At 34.2% G+C, this 26,038-nt stretch overlaps 1 protein-coding gene across 11 annotated transcripts in view; it reads left to right on the forward strand.

Annotated features, from left to right (window-relative positions):
- The window catches only part of Liprin-gamma (liprin protein kazrin), a 138,898-nt gene that overhangs the window by 57,665 nt on the left and 55,195 nt on the right, over window positions 1-26,038 (forward strand). For 8 of the 11 annotated variants that reach the window (XM_072014140.1, XM_072014136.1, XM_072014137.1 and 5 more), the window contains one exon: window positions 21,307-21,455. The exons of the other annotated variants lie outside the window; for them this stretch is intronic. In XM_072014140.1, the coding sequence (XP_071870241.1) occupies window positions 21,362-21,455 (94 nt within the window). In that variant the 5' untranslated portion in view covers window positions 21,307-21,361. The remainder of the gene's footprint in view (window positions 1-21,306; window positions 21,456-26,038) is intronic. 11 annotated transcript variants of the gene reach the window in all.

Genomic DNA, 26,038 nt, shown 5'->3' on the forward strand with positions numbered 1-26,038 from the left:
TAACTGGCGGTATTGTGCAATAGTAAGGAAACTTAGTCAGTCGGCATATTCCAATTATCGCGGATAATGGAAACATTAAGACGACAGAATCGTTTGAAATGATATACAGGGATCTTTAGGTTAAAATGTTTTTATTATTCCACATAATAAAAGAAAGAAATTTATTCTGAAATATTGCACAATATTGAGAAATCTTTTCTAGTGAAGATATTCTTATTATACTGGATGAGAGATATGAAGATGGCAAAATTGAAATTAATCTAGAATATTAGATATACATCAATATACATTTTTTAGATTAAGATATTCTAATTAATTTAATAATTATTTAATAAAAAAGAGAAGAGTAATGGAAGTGTCATTCTAATTCGAAATTATTTAGGTAAAAATATTTTCCTAAATGTTTAGTTTTCTTTCAGTAGAGCAATATTAAGAAGTATACGTGATTACAAACAGAAGTTTTATAATTCGAAACTTTCAGTTAATGCACATGTACCTGATGAGTTTCTAAACTCATTTTTTTTCAAAAACGAAACCTTAAACGAAAAAATGTCATTCCTCCTTTCCGACTTATTTTTGCATGTAGAATCATCACCTGATCTATCATGTACCCCCTATATTTATGGAAAGATCAACTATGTTAATTTTGTTTGCGTGATAATCAGAGAATTTTATTCGTTATGTTCCATTTTGTAGATTATAGTCTTAAAAATATAAATCTGCATAAATATTCGCGGTCTAGTTGTCGTTTACGGCTATCGCTTCGTGACAGGATTCGCGTCTCCCTCGATTCGTTTGACGAGAAATTCGCTGCAACACCGTAACCTACTCGATCCTCTCTCTCTCTCTCTCTCTCCCTCTTTGCGATGTATGTAGTTCGCTCCAATGGGGGCACACAAGTGGATTCACGAAACGGAAGCGAGTTAATGGTAGTGGGACATTTTTTTCATTTAATATTCCCTGTGCGCAGCGATATATCCGTAGCGAAATCCCTTCATTTTCCATGCAGATCTTCTCCGTAATTTTTAACTAGTTGAAAATTACACGCCGCGAGATTATTGGATTATATTCCTCGTATGACTGCGACAAAGTAAACTTCGTTTTATTTTAGCTATATTTTTACTTCCTGAGAGGGAGGTGGGATTACCAGTGACTGTAGGTTAGGTCAGATAATCCTCGGAGGATTAGCGATGTTTCTTCTAGCGCGAGTTTTTGGGGAGTCGTTGAATTAAATATACACATACGTCATACGTTATCAATGTTGTGCTCTATTAACTCTGCTGCTTTAATAGTAGTCAAATTTATGTAGGTACGTCGAATTCTAAAACCAAAAAGGCGGCAAAACAGTAACAGCAGCAGAAAGGCAAAGGGAAAGTGAAAAAGAAATTTGGAATTTGAAAAATGTTGTTTGTTTAAATTTTTCTGTCTTCATTCTCTTAATAATATTACAGCTTCCTTTATCAGATGGTACACCTTGCTTCAGCAATATCGACGTTCGATTCGAGGCGAACAGAATTTTAATACACGTATTTCCCTGTGTGTTATTTGTCTCGATGCTATCGTTTTCTGCTCTGCAATCGATACCATGTACGTATCTATGCTGCACATCCGTAGGGAAAGATTCGGTTTAACTTGTGTCACTATATGCTACTCCGCTCTATCGGCGCTGTATCGTGGTGTTTCAATGGGTTACAAGTGGGTTCGGGGAACGGAAGCGAACAAACAATATTACAGCGTCGAATCGAATTGAGAGAGCCAAGAAAAAAAGAGAGAATGAAATTAAAGCAAAAGGGTTCGCAGAATATTCTGCGCAAAGATAAAAACAGAATTAATGTAAAAGAAAAGAGAACTGAGAAAAGTATTTATGACATTGTACAACGTGTGAATGTGGAATTGCCCAAGAATGTAATTCGTAAAGGAAGAAGCTGATATAGAAGCCGAATATAGGAAATTGATTGGAGAGATGAGATAGAAGAAGGATAGAAATGGAAGTGAATAACGAAAGTAAATTAACGGAGCGATGAAAGTATTTAAAAACCCCGAAGAGAGAAAGTGAAGAAATGGGAAATCTTACAGAAAGGAAAGGCAGAACAAGGAAAGATCTAAATGATCATAGATAAAGAATCTACTGGAAGAATAAGATGAAATTAAAGGGGAATGGAAAATGATGTAAAAGAATTAGAAACAACGAGAAAGTGAAAGTTAAAAGGAAGCAAATTATATGCTGATTCAATAGCGAAGAAAATCTGTAGACACCAATTATCTAGAAAGAAAGGAATAACAAGAAGGGAGAAGAAATTAAATAACAATATTAAAATAGGAATCTATTTGTAACGAAAAGATGAAAAATAAAGATGAAACACGAGAAAATGGCAAGACAAAGCCGACTAAGAAACAAGATTATAAGAGAGACAAATCTCTTCAAGAGATATTGCAAGAAATTATGAAATATACAGACATAAGAAATAACAAAACGGGACAATGAGAAGGAACAGACGAAGATACGAGAGATCTTGTTTTCGTAGAGGAGAAGCTTAAGGAAAACGACACAGATACAACGTTTCGTAGAAAGATTACGTCGAATATAGAAAGAACTAGAAAACTAAAAATGGAAGAATATGAAGGAAGCTAAAAGAAAGTATTAAAAATGTGCAAAAAGTGAGGTGAGAATGGAATGGAATGAAATTGCAAGAGGATCAATAAAAAGGAAAAGGTGAAGATAGGAGAAAACGCGTGTAAGGGGAAACGAAACGTGTGAAAAGAGAAAAGGCAGATATAAGAATCGGCTGCGCTTTATTTCTCGTCGATCGAGTATCAGCCACAGACTCTTGGGCATCGTAAATGCGACTCGACTGATAAATGTATTACGATTCGTTCGCCTACTTTTTCCACTTTCTATTTGTCCGGCATAGTGCATCTTTGTCCGTGGATTACGAGAAAGTGTGCCCTTAAATTGCATTCTCCTCGATGGAACTCGTAAATGCAATCGAAAACAATGGAATTATCGATAACTCTTTGCCATTGCAATATAATATAAAAATTGTATAAAAATTATTCGAAGAGTAACGACGTAATATTCTACTATACAGATTGTCTCATTTTAATTGGTAAATAACTTCTAAACTATACATTAGTCGAAAAAGTGTTTCGATAAAACTACTTTTGTTTCAAGGGAGGCGTCTTGTGATGGCCAAAGACCTTATCTAGATGCACGCGTCTTCGAGATATTAAGGTGACCATTGTTTTTTAAATGGAACTATACGTTTCTTATGCACCATCCAATACATTTTTCAATTATCTATAAAAGGGTGTATAGTCAATTGAGTCGAAAAATAATTAGTTTAGAAAATATGTTAACTTCATTCTTGTAAAACCCGCCGTATGAAAGACCAGGAAAGATAACGTGCTTCTATGTTCATGTTTTCCTGGTATTTCATACACTCAGTTTGATGAAATTAACATTGAAATATCTCTGAAACTAAGCATTTTCAGATACAAATACCTTAATAATTTTTTGTAGAGAATAAAAACTCTATCGAATGGTCTATAAAAAAATTTATAGTTCTATCTAAAAAAAAGTCATCTTGAGATCTCGAAGACGCCTTGCCTGGACAAATTTGATGGTCATCATAAGACGCCCACCCTGAAACAGAAGAAATTTTACTTAAAACATCCGTTACAACAATGGGTACTTTGGGAAATAATTGCGTGGGAAGATTAAAAGTGGGATGTATACACAGTATATACTGATTTCATTATACTCTAATATTCTATTCCATTTGTGGAAATGGATGGGAATGGAATGGAAATACGAAGATAATTAAAAATGTGAAATCTAATAGATTTTCAGATTAAAGGTCGCTTCACGTAGGAATTATTAATTTTTGCTACATCATACGAGAATCTACGATATGGAACGTGTAATTCAGATCTCTGGCCATATCAAGCACATATTCGCGAAACAAACGCGATTCGTGTTCACCTAATTGAGATATCAGACAGAACAACTTTATACCCTGATTGTTTCATTTACAATTATAATTTATTCTGTGTTGGTTCATTTTACCGAAGAAAAAGTAGAGTAATTTGTAGGATGTTTTCTAGAAGACGTGAATAATGGTAAAAGCTTAACTACAGACTGATGGAACTTGTTGATACAAGATTTAGTTCTATCACGGGATTCTGTGAGATCATCTTCATTGCAGTTCATTTTTATGGACTAAACATTTTTTCTTTTGTCTTCTTCTATCTTTTTTTTTTTTAGAAAATGTTATTAAGTTGTGAGATAATCTTAGGTGCCATTAGCGAGATTTTCATTATGCAACGGAACGTACGAATTCTCATTATTTGAGTAAACCAAATTGGAAATGTGGGATTAGTTACGACAGATGATTTTCTATAATTGGACATGCTGATTCTCTGATTTTCTAATTGTGTATTCTCCGGAAGTAACCTGTCACGAAGACATTTTATTGTACATTTCCGATCTAGATTTTCTAGATTTTATTTGCTCGATTTATAGTATACAGAGTTGCCTTATTTTACTTAACTTTAACTTCTGTACTTTCTATTCTTATTTCCTCCAAAATTAACTCCCATACTAAAGTTTTATCCTCACTTTTTCATCCTAATTCATCTGGATAATTACATCATCATCCCCAGTAATTAATATTTGCAATCGTAAAAATGTATAGAATGTATATAAATAAAAATATATATAAAATATAGCACAAAGCACAATATATATTATGCTATTTAATACGTAAAACAAATTTCTATACGTAGGTTCTCTATGTGTGCTTATGAAACTATAATACAAAGCATGAACATCTATTGCATAAACATTTTACTGATCAATAGATTGCAGATTTGTATGCATTTATAGGGGAGGTGCAAAATTGCACAGAATACACACAGTGTGAAGACGTATTTTAAAATACATAAAACATTCAAAGTATAAAGCTTTCTATAATACTTGGTAGATAAAACAATAACTTTTTTCAGTCATGCTGTCGAAAATATGAATTTGAAAAATATATATATGTATAATTTGCAATAGAAATCTCAGCCGTCTGCCGATTATGATTCACAAAATAATCCACAAAAGAATACGTCAATCACGGCTAATCCCGTAGTACCATTAACCGAAATAGTGACACGTGAATTAATAAACAGCAATCACGTAGCAGACATAGTGTCTCTATTCATCGACTAAACGATTTACAACCTAATCCATTCTCCCTTGGTACCGAATCCCAGGGAGGAAAGTGTCGCGCTTTTAAATTGTGTTTCCGCATCGGCAGTCCTATTTCAATGAATAATTACTAAGGAACGAATGAACGGAAGTGGAAACGCGATTGGAGGAGCGGCGCGATAGCTCGGTGTGTTTCAAGCGGATTCGCGCAGCGTGGGAACGATTCCGCTCTGGATGAGCCGAGCCTTCGTTGACTCCGGGAGCCGTGGAATGTTCACCGGCAACTTCTTCCTTCTTCACCCTCTCTTCCTCTCTCTCTCTCTCTCTCTCTCTCGCTCCTCCTTCTTTCGTACCGATGGGTCTCCTGGTTTTATCTCGTCGTCGAGTTTCAACTGATAAACGTTGCGAAACGTCCTCTTGTCGTGCGTTTGTCTCGTTCAATGTTCTCTTGACATCTTTCTTGCTCTTTAGCGTAACACTTTGCGTCAATTTTCATGTCACTTTTTACTTGTTATCTTCCAGGTACGTTCTTATCTGTGGTTTCGATCTTCTCGATGTTCCTTCTATTTTAGTTTAGATCATTTAGTTGGGATTATTTCGTTACTTTAATAAGAAAATGGAGAGCGAAATATCGTTGGCGTTGGATCAGGTTCTTTCGCGATTTTGTGGGATCGGAGGTTAAGTGCTTTGAACATTCTGGTCGATTTGTGGTGGGATACGTTAGTATTAATGAAATAACGGTGGTTAATAGCGTTTGTCGATAATCTGGTACGTCAATTTTGTATTAAATCAATGTTAAAAGCGATGTTACTAGTAGTGAATGATGAAATAATGTCATCATATTAGAGTAACGTTTAGTACCCTCTTATGAAATCACTAAATTTTAAATTTGTGTCATTTATCAAGAAAGCTATGGTACATTAAGTTCAAATTTAATATTAGTAGTTTTTGATTAAATTAATCTCAACATGCTCGTCATTTCAAGATAATCTTTTCTTGATTTAAAATATATCAGAACAAAAACTACAGTTCACCATCTTTTCTTTTTACCTTCTCTGTTGTTTGTATGCATGAATTGTGCTCATGTGTATTACCTGAAAGAGATTTGCATTTTGGTTATTTATGATTTCAATCCGATTTATTCCAAACAAATAACTTTATTTAACTTATTAATTATCATTTAATACATACCTTAATCAACACTTCATTTTCCTGGAGCACGACCTAATCGAAACGAGAAAAGCGTTGGCAGGCCCAGCGAGACACGTTGTCGAATGTTCAGATAACCGGAAGTTAACACGCATTTCGATAATCGAGATTCCACCTCGTGTCCACGTATTTGCATGTCGTTTTACAGGGGCAATAAATATTTATTAGAATTTACGCTGCCTGGAATACGTATTCCCTGGAACGTGTCACGGAAAAATCGATACGTTCCAAAGTGGAATCTCAGTCGACATTTCCTGCGCAGTAAGATTCACTCATTGCTCGATTTTTCTTCTTCTTTTTTCTCTCCCTTTTCGTCCCATTTATTCGTATCTCAATATTACTGGAAGAGTGACTATAACAATAACGGTAATAATAATAAAGAAATGACCGAAGCTACGCGGCTGTTGCAGAAGCTATCGCGACTGATTAATATTTATGAGAATCGGCTATCTGCATATCGATCCCTCGGGACATTCGGTTGCTACCCGTAGGGATTTCCCAATGTATATTTACATCCATTACTTATTCGACGATGTGTCTCGCGATCTTTCGAGAAATAGAGCTGTCTGAATTTTGTCATCGGTATAAATTAAAGCTGAGACGCCCCGCGACTCTTGCCAGGAAGTCAGCAACTTTGGATGATACGGCTAAGGTAACGGTTGTATATGACAGCATAGATAAAGTGTAATTTTGATATGTCGTTGATTCGAAATACTATATTTTATGCGAAGAACAAGTCAAGTCGTATTATCCATTTTTTACAGGACAACTGGTTTTAAAATTCCATGCGTTGCCGATTAATCCTACGTTATCAAAATTCTCCTTTTATCTGATTTTCATATTGAACGTGTATTTCTCTATTCACTTTGTAATTTAAAAAATACTGCTCGGTCCTAACATGGACATAAGGCTCACAGTAAATGTATAACAATCCATAATCTAAAAATATTTTATAATTTGGAAGAAACATAAATTCTAAAAATTCGGATCCTTAATATTATTAAATTCAGCTATCAACGAAATAACGATTATCTACGCACATCAGTTTTCTAAGTGAATCATTGTTCCACCGTTTTTAAAATTGCACAAATATTTAACGAAAATCGAGTGTTTTAGATGGAAAATATGCAAATGCGGAGAAGTAAGGCACATTGGTGAGAGCGGAGTAAAAGCCACATGGTGTTACAAGCTCCGTGGAAATTGAAGGATGCCAGGGGAATGGATAACACGGCCGGTTGCGTCACATTCTCGTCGCGGCATTGAAAACGAGCAAAAGTACCGCGGGCCATTTAAGGTACTTGTCTCGTTGCGTTCCCGTTTTACCGTAAAGGTTGCTCTCTCGCAACATTCCGGCTAGAAGGTTCTTCAGGTGAACAAACGTACGCGACATGATTGAACATGTTAAATTTTAAGATCTCCCGGGGAACCCGACGAAATGTGGATTCTCTCTTTTTTCTTCCGTATTTTCTTCATGAAAAAGCGAGACCACGAAGACAAGACAGAAATTGCCTGCTTCCACTTAATTGTATGGAACAAGAAGACGAAAAGTTGCTTAATTATATCGATATAGTTACCAACGTAGGAATAAATATGAAACATCTAAGGAGTGAAAGGAAAATTAATTAAAAGTTGGAAAATTTCAGTAAAATAATAATTATCCAACTAGATTCTTTTTCTTTAACTAGTATATATCGATAAAGCTATGAATTTGTACAAATATCCACAATCTAGTGATCATTTTCTATGGCACCATCATTAGGCTCACAATTTATTTTCTCTTAGGAAAATTGGTGATCATCATCGACGTAATTTAAATTTCAGAGAGTCAAATATGAATCTATCTAATTTCAATTCTTTAAAGAATATTGCTATACCGTATTAGCGAATACTTACTTAAGAAACGCTTATAACAATATTACTTAAAATAATACTTGACCTCAAACTCTGACCTCAAACGCTAACTTTATTTCTATATAAAAGACACGAAGCATAGGTTCTACAGTTTCCGAACAAGTCGAAGCTTCACGAACAAAGTATTAGGTCGTATACCTGAAACATCAAGAACTTTACAAGAGGGAGTCAAGAAGTTTTTTTTGACACGGACAGGACACCACCGAGTCGCGAAAAAGATCGAAACGCGGAACATTATAACAGAATTATGAACTCCGTACAACAGATTCATACAATATTCACATTCAGCGAAGGTAGCAGTGTACAACGTGAACTATATCGCATAGTGCGTCACGTGCGTTGCTTCCTGCAATCATGCTGCACGTTTCTGCTGTTTAACATCCCCAGATGGACAGTAATCTTCCGTTTTGGGTTTACGGGGACCGGAAATCGTTCGTGTCGCATTGTACATTCACTGAACTACTGCCAACATTTAATGTCGTGTATAGATATCATATTTCGCGATATGACCATATTATAATATTGTAGTTTGGGATGAAACCGGAAGGGGATAGTTCTGTGGTATAAAAGGAAGGATTTGTCGACTGGATATCGCACATACCATTTTTCTCTTTTTTTTATGGAATTTGGAAATGGCTCTTTTGGGATAGGAATTAGGGATTTTATAAATGGATCGAAAGATTAATCGGCGTATAGAGATCCTTTTTTCTTTCACTGGTATAGAAATCGATCGATTATTAAAATGAAAGGAATTGAATGTTCGTTTAAATTTAAATGTACGTAGAAATTTTAAATTATTATATATGATTGATAATATTATATATCATTATATTAGATAATATTCAAATCCTATAATTTTAAATGTCAAAATGTTTTATACGTACGCGGCACATCTTTAGAATAGAAGCACAGTATAGGTACATTGTCATTTTTCTTATAAAAATAATTTCAAGTATATAATATTGCGTACATATAACAATTAAGACAATCCTTTATCAGTGATAATTAAATCCTACGGAGTCAAACTCACACGTCGCTCCGATTGTCTCTAACCTATCGCTCTACTCTAATCAAGAATCATCGATTCTCAAAAATGTTTGATATCCAACACATGTTTGCATCGGAAGCGCCATAAACATTATCATCCTCTCTCCCATAAGGATAGTTTTAATACTAACATAGTTGGGCTTCCGGGTACACGGATGAGGCTTTATCGTGGTACACGATGTGTTGCGAAAGCTCGTTCACGAGGAGGTGCACTAAATTGCTTCTTAATTGCGCGCCACGAACTTGCTTTAACGTGTATACACGTGTTTGTTCCTCCTATGTGTATCGGCCACGTATGTGCACGTCTATACTTACATAAGTGAATAAACGAGCAAGAGGGACACCGAGAAAGAAACAAAAGAAAAAATGAGAGACAGAAAAAAGGAGAATCCGAGACAAGGGCTGAATAGAAGGTTAGAAAGAGAAAGAAGAAACGCGTATGCAAATCTGCTGCATCCTTTGGCGCACGACGTGCGAGCATCGGCGTATACGAAGTTTGATTGTGCTTATGTGATCGTGATTGGTCGCTTCAAAGGCGTGGGAGACAAAGCAATTACGACGTCAGGGCTGGATCCAATCTGATACGCTGTTCTGATTATATTGTTCATTTCCCTGATGAAACTGGCGTTATCCTAGAAACCCGGTCTATGGACTAGATTTCGCTTAGTTAATACCGAGATTGATCGTTTGAGAATCAGGTTTCAGGAACAATCTTGCTTTCACAGTGTTTGATATTATTTATTCTACAACATGTTAATTGACATTTCAGTATTCGAAGCACGCGAATGGGTGTTTTGTGTGAGTTAATTACGTTGCAACGGATACGTATGGAACTCGAGTAATCTCAAGAGATTCGAATAGTTTTAAATAAATGACGTAGAAATAACAATCAAAGCCATTTTAGTATATTTTTAGATTTCTTATATCTGTGAACTTATCGTGAGTATATAGATTGCAGTCGTTTAATTTGTGTTCCCTATAATTAGACTCATATGTTTATTAATGAAGCCACGAGCCGTACTTCCGCTGCGTATTATCGCGTATTAATGACTTTCTGACTTCCAGGATGCGATTTATCGTTATTCTCTACAAATTATATCGCGATCGAATTGTCTACAAATTTAATTGAAATTTTCCAAAGAAATATATATATATAATTCGAATTTTCGATGAATATAATTATAACAAAGTAGCTGGCATAATTTTTTAAACTGGAAACTTATATTTCTTTTATATCAGTTCCTCTTATCCTACGTGAAATAGTATTACATTAGAGTAAAACGGTCGAAAAATAATCTGTAGGTATATACGTAGACTTCATCGTCACGTTAATCATTCACTTAGAAAAAAATTTCCGTCGTTAGCATGACAACGACCTATTAATGGCGCGATTATAATCAGCTACTAATTCAATCGCAGCAACGGATTAACAAGAGCGAAAGCAACGATAACAAGTACCAATAACTATCGTTAGTAACACACTACGTTAACGAGAGATAATAATAGGTACAATTACAGAGAGAGGTGATCGTACGATTCGCGTAATATATCCAGATAATAAATTAAGTTATATCGATTCAACTGCAATATTGCCTCTTTCCATCTTCATAAGCAAAATGGTACACGATTGCGTTATGTCTTCTTCTATTGCATTCGCGGTACGTAGTAGTTCTGCGTTTGCGCTTCGTTCAATTCGTTCACGGCGCCGGCGTTCTCCCTTTTTCTCTTTTTCCAGCGCATGCTACTTCTACGATATAACCACGGTATAAATATTCATGAATTTCGTGGCTCTGCTCCCCCTCAGTCATCTCTGTTTCACGTCCATGTCATTTTCCTCTCACCCGTTAAACGCGAACCCGTTTCCCTCCGCCTTTCCATTTCTTTCTTTTTCCCCCTTTTTTTCCGTCTTTCTACTCATCTCGTGTCACACCAGCACCCTTTATACACAGCTGCCAAGGGTTCCCCGAGGAATGGTTTGTGGTAATTGGCTCACGGAATCAGTCATCGTACTCGTGTATTTTATTTCGGCTTTGCTGTATATTGTAATAGCTTCTTTTTGGGGTAACTCTGTAGGACTAGATAAGGGAAATTTGGTCGAAAGCAACAAACGTTCTCTGCTTCTGAATACTTGGAATTCGTACATTTCAAATTTGCAAGGCTAATAACTGCAAGCAGAGAAACAATGGGATGGAACAAAGAGAGTTTTGAGGATTGCGGATCGGGAAATCGTAAATAAAAGAATCAGGAATACAAAGATTGTACATCTAAGAATTCCAAACTTAATGACCACGACCTTAAAATTTTTCTACAATAACAGAAATTTTCTAGTGTCAACTGGTAACAATTTTTATTAATTCACGATCTTGTCCATCAATGCTTTTCAAGATTTCTTAGTTATAGCAATAAAAATTGAGGAATGCAAAAGTTGCGAATCTAATAATTACGAACTTTGAATTCTCAGAAATTCCAGCAATTTTCTAATATCAACTATTATTAGTCGTAACATTAAAACGGCAGCTTTTCCTTCTTAGGAATGATAGCGTTACATTGAGAGAAGATGGTCGTGAATTTTCTGTAAGGAAAAGGTTTAGATACCGTTTGCATTGTCGTGTCAGTGGTCACGGATCGTCGATCCTTCCGGTCCGGCTTTCACCGTTAAGGCTCATCCTGAATGCTCTTTCGAGCGAGACAGATTGTTCCAACGCTTATTGTTCTCGTGCGACATAAATCAAGCAGGTTGATCGAGAACACTACTTCTGATCGTGAATTCTTTCTTCGAACTTAAGTGCACTGGCTTCTTTGGACAGACATCTTTGTTTTTCTCTTGCTGTTTTATACCAATCCTAATTTCCTCACCAATTATTTCTTCCCTCGCAGTCAAAGATATCATCGCTTCGATGAAGTTACATTGTATTGGTATTATTAAACGTTAAATCGAACAAAATTTATCAAACTTTAATTTACCTTTGGTTCAAAATGCCAACCAAATGACGAATAGGATGTGAAATGGAATTATTCCGTAGGAAATTGGTATTCGTTGCAGTAGCAATACGTTCAATCTGTTCAACTGTTCAAAAGGAATTCACGATCAAACGCTTGTTCCATGCGCGGTTAAAGAGATTGATCTTTCATAAATCATTTATATAAACGTTTGAACATTTTCGACGTTTGATTTTTAACTATAGAGGATGTTAGGATGATAATCCGAAAAATCTCAAATCGAAAAGTCAGACAATTTTAGAGATGTTAACATAAAAAAAACACAAATCTGATATTCTTATATTTGCAAATTTGTAAATCTAGAAATTACAAATTCAAAGTCGAAGATCTAAAATTGTTCTTCCTGGTTTTCCTATACGCGAATAAACTAAGTAATCAATAAAATTGTATAAGTATTCTTCCATTGTAATAAAAAATTTGTATTCCTACTGTCGTCTTAACAACGTTTCCTTGGTATTTCTCGAAGCAAATATTTTTTCTTTTGCATGCCAATTATGATGATTCAATAGCGTCGAGTTGTCAAAGAAACAGGTGTCGGATGCATCCGAATAGGCGTGGAAAAGACAAACGTAGGAAAAGTTGAGAAAATAAGCGAGAACGAAAGCGCCGTTTTAACCATCGCCGGTAAACGAGAAGCTCTTTTATTTCTTCTGCTTTCTCCTTAATTAGCGAGCTACCCAGCCGCTAATTATTACGTTACGTTTGCATTAGGCGGCATCCACGACCTGACTCTCTTACACGTTTCATCCAAATTCGCCCTTTACTTCCTCTTCTTTCTTTTTACCAAATTTTCTTCTCTTTTTCATCGTGCTTCCGCTTTGACAAAAATAAAAGCGGAGGCACAAAGACGAAAAGTTGTTCAAAACGCAAAGAAAACCCTTTGAAAGGATCGCTGTAGTTCTTGTTTTTTACGACACATCGTTGGTATAAAGGGTTAGACAATATAAATTTGAAGTATAAAATTGAAGATGTTGTAAAATATTTATTAGCTAAAAACGATTTGAGGACTTATTTAGCATAATCGGTAAAGGCAGAAAAATAATGGTGGAATATTGCAATTGCAATAGAGATTAATAATAGTTGTATTAAAATAATAATTACGTTCTCTGGAGAAAATGATTTACGGTGTATCTTTTATCAAGATTTATTGTTGAAAAATTCAATTCAGTGAAAAATTCAATTTTATCTCTATGGATTTATTAAAATTTCACAATGTATTAGCAACGATGATGAAGAACCATTCAAAAACTCCGCGTTACCATTTATTATTAGATTTACGTAATCATACAATAATTTAAAAAAATGTTCCTCATTTTCCATTTTTATTAACAGTTCATTAATCTTGCGATTTATTGCGGAAGGAAAGTATCGCGTTGTCATGATTTTTAATTAAAATAGCTACTTCGTTTCGCTTTGTTCGTCAAAGATATTTCATTCTTATAGTCAAATCGTCGAAAAGTATTATTGAAATCACATTTTCTTTTTTTATGTAATTGTTTTTTTATATAATAAGAGAATTTCAGGATACAATTTCTTTCTCTGCAAAACCTGCGATACTTAAATGACTAATAAAATTACCATGATTCTTAGTATGACGTTTAACTATTAAAGTAAGCAACTACACGTGAAACCGCGAAGAACGAGAAATGTGTTACGGGAGTAAGAAGCTTCTTTCTGTTTATTTAAATGAAACTTCACGCCCGCGAGATTACATGAACGGTCTGCAGCTGTGATAATTAAGCAGAATCTCATGAATATTAAAGAGACAGCGTACGCATGTGCACTTACTATGTATGGAATAGGCGACGATATTCATTGAACAGAGACAAGGAGCAAAGTTTTCAATTAACCAACTTTTATCTCAAGTTATTGCTTATCAAACTTACTGCTGCCTGTAAAACTCGTATTTTCCTTTGCATAAATTAACTGTGAAAATATTCCAAGAGTAACGATCACGCATCCCTGCATATTGTACATATTGCATTTCACCGCATTTTTTAAAAAACGAGATATGAAAATTGTGTAGCGCATCGGAGGAGGGTCACTGAATCGAATGAATAAAATTTGTAAAACAAATAGTGAAACGTGCCATCACTTTTGTAGCAAAAAAATTCTCAGTTAAATTAGAAGTATCTTTTTTCTACAGTTTTTTAAAGTTTACTATTTTTAATTGGAAAATTTAACAGAAACTTTTATTTCATTACTAGTTCGTCTGTAGATTTATCGTTATTTATTACAAAGCCTGATATTGGAAACCTTTTAAATTAAAGGATTTACTTTGATATTTGATATTATGTCGATGCAATTGAATTTTCAGTAACCCTTTACGAGTATACGGACTTGTAATTCAGGCCAAACTCAAACTCATGTGTTGCGACGGGAATAAGTTGAATAATAGAAAGGGCTTCTCCGGAAAGCGTAGTAAAAAGATTGTACGGAGAGCTTTATTTGTAGAAGCACGACCTATTTCCAAGAACTTAGAAGAGAATATATAGGTCGTTAATTAATTGTTAATGGTGTGCTAGGATTAAATCTGAGAATTCAGGCTTTTCCTAAGTTTCGAAGAGTTTTATTTTTTTGCATTGAGTTTCTCTGTGGAACAGATGCAATTCTACAACATGAAAATAATTAACCTAGATGTTCAAAAGAGTTGAAACATTTCATTCTCAGATCTCTAAATCAATGATCATTCATTAATAATATTTCTATCTGCGAAGATACCACAAATGGTGCCGCTTTTTTAAAGGAAGAGGAAAATTTGCGCGATAAAATAGTTTGCAAGTCCTTAATTGCGTGTATTAATACCGATGAACAACTTATATGAAGTATCAGAATTGATAGAAGCGAGAACACGTGAAAATTTACATGATGCACGAGAGAAACACGATAGTCTACAAGTTTTGAATCGTATCTATTAATTTTAATTTTTAATTCAACTCTGCTCGAGAGCTGTAAAGAACTAATTTGAAAGCTGGAAAATCTGGATACTCCTGTACGCATAAAAGATCAACGTTTCCGAGGCGTCATGAATAATAATTTTTAACTTCCATCTGCTACAAGCTTGCGTAGTATCTATAAAAACACGATAGATGTCTGATCGTATCTATCAATTATAATTTAACTTTCTCAAGTAGAGTAATTATTTTCGAAGAGAATAAAATTTATATGGCGTTGACAACTCCTTGATCGTATTAATTCTAATTTAACTTTCCTCAAGGTTTCACCGACCTAGATATCACCTTCATTGCGAAACCTTAGTGTAAATCATGCTCTAGTCGATCTCTATTAGAAAAAAAGAACCTATTTCCATTAATGAGATTCGCGTGAATAAAAAACCCGAACGTATCGATGGGTTCGGTTAGCGAAGATATTTTTCTAGCTAGAAATCTTTCGTGTCACTAGAAATTCTGGAACGCTCTTTCCTTTAGCTTTATTCGCCGATCGATGCTTCTTTTCTAAGAGGATGTGTGCTCCATTGAGCAATGCCGTGCAATGGCTCTGCGGAGGCTCGTAAATACAAATTACATGGGCATTATCCACCCTATTCTAAGATAGCAGGAATCTGCACTGAGATATTGCCGCATAGATTTCGGAATTAATGTGCCAGTAACATCTGCAATCTGTCCTTATCCTAATACTTCAGAACCTTCAGGAAAATATTCGCGTTCCCTTAAGTACAGTGATAAATCTGCGTATGCAGAAATGATAATATAGTGAAGCTGCGTTTTGCAGGAATTTTGAATGTAAAGCTGGATTTGGTTAGTTCAGAGTGTCGTTTGTGGAGCGTAGAATGTTATCTGAGAAAATTAGGAACGTGGCCAAAAAATTTCATTCTATATTTTTTATCTATATTTTTGTAAGAAAAGATACGCGTATAAAATATTCGGTACATAAAATATGTAAAAATATGGAATATGCAAATATGCATACAATATGCAAAGTATAAGTACATGTAAAATATATGAAAGATAACATTTCTTGGCCAACTTTATCATAGATAGCGAAGAGATACTGAAAGAGAAATAAAATTCGATACTTGTCCGCGTAGATTTTTATAGATATTAATATAACTTTATTTGTTTAATTTGTTGATTTTGTTCAATTCTTTCCTTCAACGTTGATTTACTATTGATCGTTTGAAACTTATTTTCTTAAGCAACATTAATTTATAATTTACAAAATATAATTAATCGTCGATTTTTCATCTTTACTGGCAACCAAATGTGAGATCAGAAACCTCGTTAATTTTCCCTGGATAATCTACTCTCCGCACGAATATCCCTGTAAATTGACAGTGTAGCAAGTTTACACTTGGAATCCCTTGGCAACGAGGTACACGCGGACTGGTGAAGCCAAACCACGAAATTTACGTTTCGCGAGGACGCGCTTCTGTTTCAAGAATTATCATCCATTCTGAAACTTCTGACAGAAGAAGGATTCACTATAGCAACTTGCATTCCAACGGTGAAAAAGGAAATGGTGGAAGAACAAGCTTGCCAGAATATACGCGTCAGCTTTCCGCTGTTCGCGTAAAAATGGAATTTCCTAATGAGATTTTTCTTCCTCCAGTTCTCAGCATCATTTATATCGTCCTCGCGAATCGAATCTACATTTACCTCGAACTTTGAATTAAACAAGTGCAGAAAATTTCGTCCGTTAATTTCTATTAGTCGAAACAGTCGTGGAAAATCCAGTTTAACAGTGAAATACGGAATGAATCATTAGGAGAAGCTTCTAGAAATTTGAAAAACAGAGTCACTTTATGAGTAATCTGCGAAGATGGTTTTAATTCGATTTCAACGGATTTCATTTTGTGGATCTAATTGGGAACTTACGAACTCCAGAAATTTATATAAATTAAATTAGTTGCGTTATTTAGAACTTTGTATACCTTAAAAAAAGGAAAAAGAAGGAAACAGAGTTAAAAGAAGAAGAATTTAACTTGAAAACTTCCAATCTATACAGTAGCATTTCGAATTCATAACATTTATAGACTAGTTTCGTTTGAAGAATTTTGGATCTTTAAAATGTATTTAATAATGAAAATTTTAATTAGGAAGTTTTCGGCCTTTGAGATATATAAACGCTTTTTTGAAATTTTTTGAACGCTTTTTTTAAAACACAATTACTCTTTTATAAAATGAAATTGCTTGTTTTCTTTTATTGGCGAAAATAAATGTTTATTTTATTTTAATGTTTGTATGCAATTTGGAAAGGAAAGAAAATCGCTGTTTTGCTGTGACTTTAGTTGCGATCCTGTAAATGAAACTGTCATCTGCCGAACGCTCCCTCCATTTGACAAAAGGGATCGACAAACCAGTATATATCTATTTCGGAATTGAACTCCAGGGGGTCGTACGTTAGAAATTGCCACGGCTCGGAATAAACGTGACAACTCCAGCTGTTTCTCTATAATAAACGAAATCACTCGCTCATTTTGCATCCAATCTGTTTGATCTAATGTTTGTTCCATAATTTATTCTAACTCTGGCTTATCTCTAGCTTCGCAGAATTGTTCTTAAACTCTTCTCGTTTACGTCTTTTAATTTGTTTATTTGATTCATTTTGATCTTCCAACCTGTGTGTGTAATTATTTTCTTTTAAACGCAATGTGCAATTGCAGCAGTTTCGTAGTATGAAACTTTTGTAGTAACTAAAGATTCTAGTTGAACATAGCCTAACTTGAAAACTTCTCATTCAATTGTTTTAATGTGTATCTTACAATAAGGAATTATTATATTCGTAGTAATAAACAGTTATTTTCCAAATTTGACACTTTATAACTCGTGTGTCAATTTGAAATAATTTCGACTAAAAATTAGTACTCACCTTTTTTATATTCTATTTCCAGCAAAATGTAAATTCGTGGCATTGTAATAATGTCAGCCAAATCCACCGTAGTTAAAGAATTAATTGGCAAATTAACTTGTGCCTCCTACATTATAAATATTTTAAGCGTTTAAATTATTGATATGTTTATTTCCAAACAAAAATTGAACGAAATAGATTATTTAGAAAATTACAAAAATATATTCGTATCACTTGGATTATCAATATTTTGAACGACCAAATCATTAATTCATTTGTCTTTAAATAGAAAATTTTCACTTCATTTATTTTCTTTATTTATTATTTATTTATTTTCCATACTCCTTCGTATATTACAAATCCATTACAGGTCTATAGATACCGTGTCTCTCTTATGATCAAAAGCATTTATTTATTTATTTATTTATTTGCTATTTTGCTTTGTATTGGCAACAAGCCACCATAGGTCCATAGATACCGTGTCTCCCTTATGACTAAAGTCACTAACAGTAAAGCGCATAAATCAACAAGCAAACTTGGTCGAACGCAACGAGGATTTATCGAACGCGTCCTTTTCCCTGTGTAATGATAAATTATGACGATCGAATATCGAGTTCTATCGAGGGGGAACGATGTGTATGTACATTCACAGTACCCTTAATAATACGAGGGACCGTAAGCCTCGAATTTTTAGGGGATGTTTATCCTGCCATCGCTGTAGATATCCGTTGTCAAAGCTCGCGCTCTAAGGGTTACGCCTGGACGATAAACTAGAGTTGTGAAGCTTAAAGCAAGAGTTTATCAACCTTTCAACGTAACTCTAAATATTAATAAGTCTTGCGTGTTAATAATTCACATGGTTTCTGTATGATTCAAAATATATAACAGTAGAGAATTTTATATGAATAATTACATATTAATAGAATAGTAATTACAATATTAATACAATACCAAAAGAGTGATATAATATTTGCGAATGGGAGTGTACAATTTATAAAGTATTTTAAATGAAATCTATATAAAATTTAATTCGTGTAGTCTTTGCAAAAATAATTGCAGAAGTTTTTGCTTTCTAGGATCGTTTCAAGAAAATATACCACTTGCAGACACTCTATAAATCTTTGTTCTCTCCATGAGAAATATAACTACAGTTTTCACTTGTTTATTTTTCCATAGAAATGTTTTATATCACAGAGATTCACGCTCCATAAATCGTCTTTCATTTTCTTGAATCAGATTCACCTCGAAAGAGAAAATCAACTATCCTCAATAGCAGGAGTGAGAATCATAGTGATGTAAGTCCACTCCTATTCTTCGTGAAATAGTGGTCTGTGTTTATTGTTACAAAAAAACCATTATATTTTTCCAAATCATTTATACAGGAAGCAAAGAAGACGATAGAGTTCAATAGAGTGTGAATAAGAACAAAGGCTAAAGTTACACTGACGTATATCTAAGGAAATTTGCTAGTATAATATGGTTTAGGATTAGAGCAGAATTAAGTAAAAAGTATTGAAAGTGTAAAATAAGTTTTAGATAAATAACTAACGATATAGATCTGTAAGTTTAAACATAAACGTACAGTAGACATTTAGTATAGCGTATGATAAATATTATTATTACTATATTATATTTTTGCAAATAACACGTGTCAAACGCAGAGTAAAATTACAACTTAATTAATTATGAAAATAAAGGAATTTTAACGTTTAAGATTAAAATAGGTAATTATAAATCCAAAACTTCAAAATCTCGATTTACATCACTACGATTTTCAGCTTGCCATTTTCTGCAACCTCCACTCATATTTTTATCATTAAAAGAATTTAGTATCAAGATTTTTAGCACCGTTCTACCTTTTTCCTTCCTAAAATCGGTGCTCGCAATTTGATCGTGTTTGAACAATCGTTAACGTCATCGTTAGATCTCCCAGAACAGTCTTCCATTGGACACAACATTAAAATGCTCGCGAAGATTTTAAAGGTTTAGTAATTAAACAGAGTAGACTTAATGCTATGTTATCCAGGCCTCGTAAAGAGAGAAGCTTGAATGCAATGTTGTACGGGATTTCACCCTTTGTTGCTTTTAATCTTTGACGTACCACCGGCAGTTCTTCGTTGTAATCTCTACTCCGTAATCAGATAATCTACATTTAATTAAAGGGAAACTCTTGATTGAAGAACAGCAATTAACTAGGGACATTGTGCGAATATCTATAGTGATGTAATATGACGCATTGTTACGTAGCGAAGGTGATATATTCTGGGCAATAGGAAAATTGCAAAACATTACTGCAGCGAAAATAATAGTGTACGTTGGGGAAAATGTGTGAAAACCAGATATGTAGATCGTCCACAGTTTTCTTTCCTATTATCTGTTGGAATCTTGGTGATAAGTGGAAATGGTGAAATCGTAGGGAACATTGTATTCTCATCGTTATGAAACGAATCAAGATGGTGAAATGGAGTACATGATGTAATATTTTTTTGTAATAATGAGCAGTGACATAAATTCCGTTAATTTTCTGTAACACCGTGTTACGGGACTTGCAGTTTCTACGTGCTTCTGTATCTAGATATATGTTTTACATTTTACTTACCATTGTGGTACAATATTTCAATAGTGTATCATTAAACACATCAGTACCAATTAAATTGACGATTTATTCGTATCTATTATTATCTTTATATATACATATTTTATTAAGTATAAATTTATAGCAACTATATAGCAAAATATATATGATAAATATATAAACAGTAAAAAATAAAATGAAATAAAGATAAGAAATATATAGCAAATATTTAATATAACAAATATTATAGTATATTAAATTTTTAATTACTAAACTTATAGCAATTTTAAGCATAAGAAGTACTTCTAATATCTCAAAATCCATGCTCATGAAGTATCTTTTATTTTCTCAAATCTAAATTTAATAACAGAAAAGAAGATCGTCTATACAATTGAAACCTAATAACAAGGGAGAATTATTTTACGGTAGAAAATCGTTTCAATCGTTTAATTAGGGAGTGAGAAGTGATTGCAGGAACGTCAAACGGAGATTCGTATCAAAGCTCTCGCACCATGACCGCGGATTCTTTAAACAAAGATGTTGAGTGTCACGTGAATTTCAGATGGTCCTTTTATTCATCCTGGGAACACAAGCTCCGTGAAGGACCACTCAGAAAAATGAGCGCAGCCGTAGAAAACGGCGTGGAGACCTCGAAACCGCGCGGCGTTTTCTCGAGGGCATTCGCTAAACGGGCGCAGCCCTTCGAGGAAGGTGAGTCTTGCAGGAAAAAAAAGTGGTATATGGATTACCATGGTGCACATGGGGCTTTCTTGGTGATTGGTCGTTGCTATTTCATAAAGCACAATATCGTAGAGGATGCAGCTGAAACTGACTTTGAAAGAAGTCTCTAATCTTCTAATAAATTGCTTTTAGAAAAGGAGTGAGTAGCTGGAGCGGGTGAAAGGTTTAAGAAAAATCGTCGTAAATAGCATTTTTAATAGAAAGATGCTTTAATATACGGTAATACTTTACAATTTGATCGGTATCTCCGATCTGTTTCAAACTTCAATATATTGAAAAGTGCTTCTTAAACAGGTAAAATATCATTTTGAGAAGTGTTGCAGAAAATGAGAAACACTTTTTATTTTGTATTAAAACTAAATCTTAACCTTATCTAAAACTAACTAATTTTTGTTAAAATGTTTAACAAAAATTCCTCTTGCTTGTTCTTGTTTGTTGAGCGTGAGTCGGACTAAAAAATTCGAGTACTACAGCGAGGTTAATGCTAGATCTCACAGCTGTAAATCGTATTGAAGGTATTACAGCGCAGTTTCAGAGATCTTAGAACTCTGAAAATAAATTAAAGTTGTATAGATGTTTCCATGTAATCTGTATTTAGTGTTTTTTTTTTTATCTATGTTTTTTACGGATAGTGCCACTTTTTATTCCTTAAACCTTGGTAAAAAGTTTTTGATGAGATATAACAACGCTGATCTAGTCGATAGTAATTATATATTGCCAATAAAAGTGCTATTTATAAAATTACCTTTAACTTTTTATCATATTCTTTCAGTGAAGTTTATTTTCGTTATACTAGCTCAGACAAGTTTATTTTTATTACAATAGACTAACTTTATTTTTTTTTTTTTAAATACGCGCTATGGTATTTTATATTTCGAAACATTCTTGATTTCTATACAAATAGAACTATAAAATTATTACTAATAAAAAGCTACTCAATTATTACTAATTGAAGATTAGTGAAACTTTCAGCGAAATTACAATATTTATGATACCATTTATATTACGTCGTCCGAAAAGTTTCTTTCGTTTTATAGGGAAATAATGGATGCACAACATTTTTCGTTTTATATTATTTTATCGAATTACGTATGATCCATTTTGTTCTATCAAAATAAAGATCACAACGTTCAACAGATTAGGTTTCATGTTTATATAAAGATGCGTCGTTGTAAAAGATGTGTCTGTAAAAGAAAGACACTTTTAGGACAACCGAATAGCAATAAAAGGGTTAATCTTCTGTCTACAAAAATAGTACGAATCTGCACGCGAAGTTAAATAAAAGCTGGCTATTTTGTCGAGTATATCTCGACGTATCGAATAGGTTTCATTTTCGAGGAAAGATCGTAAAGAATATTCCTCCGGTCTGTGCGGAGGCGCATAATATCAAGCTATCCCATATATCAGGCTAACCCCTTCGCGGTTCCCTGCTGGTCTCATAGCGACCTCGTGCTGGAAGCGCACTTAACGTGCTTGCGTGTTTGCACGTAGACCTATATACCAGCTGGGAGGGTCGCCTACGTCTACGTAAGCCCTTTATGTGCCTTAATGCACATACCTGACCGTAACCCGATGCGTGTACTTGCCTGTCTTAACTCTCTGCAAACGTAAAACCATCTCCTCCAAAGGAACACGAAAAGATATTAAGGCGGACAATCAAACGGATACCGCGATTTTTAAACATCTTTCACTCTCTAACGAACGAAAGCGCAGAATTTAATGTGAATATCCGGCGGAATAGAAGGGAAATGAGCGATTTATTACTAAAACGAATCGGAACGACTAATTGGTACTTTTTCAGAAATTTTTTAAATTTACAATTTTTCTTTCGTACAGGTCTTATACCTCAATCGTTGATAAATCCTATGTTAACTATTCTATGATTATATGTAGTATTTTTGATCACGATAATATTCGTTTTCATAGTATTTTTCAACGTATCTGTTTGATCACTCTCAATGAAAGTTCTTACTTATTAAAAAGTCTACTAAAATCATATTTAAACTGACCAATTAAACGTTCAAGATATTTTAGACATTTTTCTATCTGCCATTTTTACCTCAACTCTCAGAAACCACTTTTATTCGATAGAGCCATGTTGAAAAATACTGGAACTTTTGAACTCACCGCTTTTTTATTTTCAATAATATAACGTCGATCATATGTTAGCTTTATCTACAAAACTTCACGTCCGTAACGAACCGTCTACGTACTTCAAATTTTATCTCGATACTTTCTAATAAATGAGAATTTGATGGGATATAAATCGAGTATCGAATTGAACGAGGGATTGGAAGAGAGAGAGAGAGAGAGAGAGAGAGAGAGAGAGAGAGAGAGAGAGAGAGGAGTTTCGAGAGCTTGCTACATTGACGTTTATGAGAGTTCGATAGGTGTACTAATGCATCGATATCCACCAAAACAGTACAGTGCTCCGAATTGTGGAAAATGTCATCGAATTTCGATGTTTTCCGTCAATTGCACATTACCCCAATCGTTCCTGATAATCTCCCACTGTATTACGTAGTATAACGCGCAATGAATATTCTGGATAATAGCTGAATAATGTGAAGAAAATTTCATACAATATGACATTTTATTTCCCAATATCAGATCCATCGAATAATGATATTTTTAAAGCACAAACTCTAAAAAGTTTCGTTGGATTTTAAACAATTTTCTATAAGAAATTTTATTCTTAAAATTTTCTAACGTAATAAATTTTATGTACAATTTATTGCACATTTTGAATTCTCTGTACGAAATTTGTTCCTATATATCCTTAAATCTGGACGACGTGACGACAATATTAATGTTTGAAACGTAGAATTTTCTGCGAATATCTTGCTGCAAATTCTGAATTTTTCACGCGAGGTTTTCATTCCTAACGCTTTTCCCTTAATATCTTCACGTTCAGGCGACGACAATATTAGTAATATTTACAACATGAAATTTTCTAGAAATCTTTCTGCAAATCATAGAATTAGATCCGTGGTTCTCTATACGGGGAAATTCTCCATAGAATTCTTTACAAATCGTATTACAACGCTCAGTCCACCGTGACATTTATGATCAAGTCAATGATCGAATAAATTACGATTAAATACCGAAATAAAAGATTCACGAGGAATTAATAAACGGTTGATTTTCATCTGTTAACTGGCCGGAGCAACTTATTTACACGGCAAAGATTGTTGGTAACTTCGTTAGTCGGGTAATTGCCGGTGTTCGCTTTCGGCCATGGTGTAATTGCTCGAATTTGAAAACTAATTAAGCGAGAATGTTTAAAGGTTCGTTACGTGGGGCGCAACGAAACGGATTTCTTATCTCGTCGCTTAATTACTCGCTGCGTACAACTTCTTGATGAAAGGATGTAACACTTGGTCGAAGGTGTGAGCAGAATAAACTTAACGCAATTACCCCATGAATTATTTGTATCGCCCGGATGAGGAATAAAATGAAATTACCGAGAATGTTCATCGACTCGGAATCCTCTCTAGAAGATAAAACTTTCAGAAATATTCGTAATATCGAGGTAATCGATAGGAAACTTTTTTATTATGAAACTTCTGGGTATGTTCATTAGTATTTGCTGAAAATGTCTTATCACGTATCGATGATATTACGTTTGTTCGTGTTATTCATTTTAATAATATTATATTTGTAATATTATATTACCTGTGAATATAATTGAAAGTCACAAGAAAAAGACATGATATAATATTAATGGACTTTTACGACTAAAAGGAAACATTTTAATATAAAATAGTTAAGAGAACTTGTTAAATTTAAAGATGTAATCGATGAAGTTTAGTAGAACTCAAAGATAGAAACGTTAAGTGTATGTAAAGTTTAGAAAAAAAGTAATTTGGATATTCGGTATTATTCGAATTTTTGTGGAGAGAAAATCAAATATGTTTCGTTTACCATTCCATACATCGATCGTTTCAAAACTTTCGACCACGAACGTGTTGCGGATCGACAGAAAGCATCGATAGAAAATCGAAAACAGTCGATCGGTAACCCATCGAACATCGATTTGAATTCAGTGAATCGATGTCGAAACAATTCAAACGAAAGTTTCTCGTGCGAGTTGTACATTAAAGCGCACTCGAGAAAGTCAAACGCGATGTATCAGGAGGAGGAAGAAAAGGACGAGACATAGGGATGGCGCAGCTCATCGTCTCTGACCTATGATCGAAACGAGCTTGTCGATAACAGTTTGGCACCCCTCGGGCTTTTCCACCTTCGCGCCACGAGCACCAAGCTCTGAGAATTCAATTATCCCGTCGCAGCAACGACTTCGGCGAAGGTAATGCGAGATGAACGAGTCAGGAAACGACGGCCATCTTGTCAGCACAAATCCCATGGTTCCTGGTCTTTTGTCTTTAACCCGGCCTTTGAATTTTCACGTTATAATCTTGGCCTTTTTTTCGAGTCAAAGAACTTTGTTTTAAGGAATTAAAATTCTACGTTAACGTTTTGTCGGTTGCGCATTTTGACTTACATCTTATATTGTCTGTTGTTATAATTATGATATATCTTTTGAATAAATT

The sequence above is a fragment of the Bombus fervidus genome, chromosome 12 (genome assembly GCF_041682495.2).
Source record: "Bombus fervidus isolate BK054 chromosome 12, iyBomFerv1, whole genome shotgun sequence".
In the NCBI taxonomy this organism is placed as follows: Eukaryota; Metazoa; Arthropoda; class Insecta; order Hymenoptera; family Apidae; genus Bombus; species Bombus fervidus.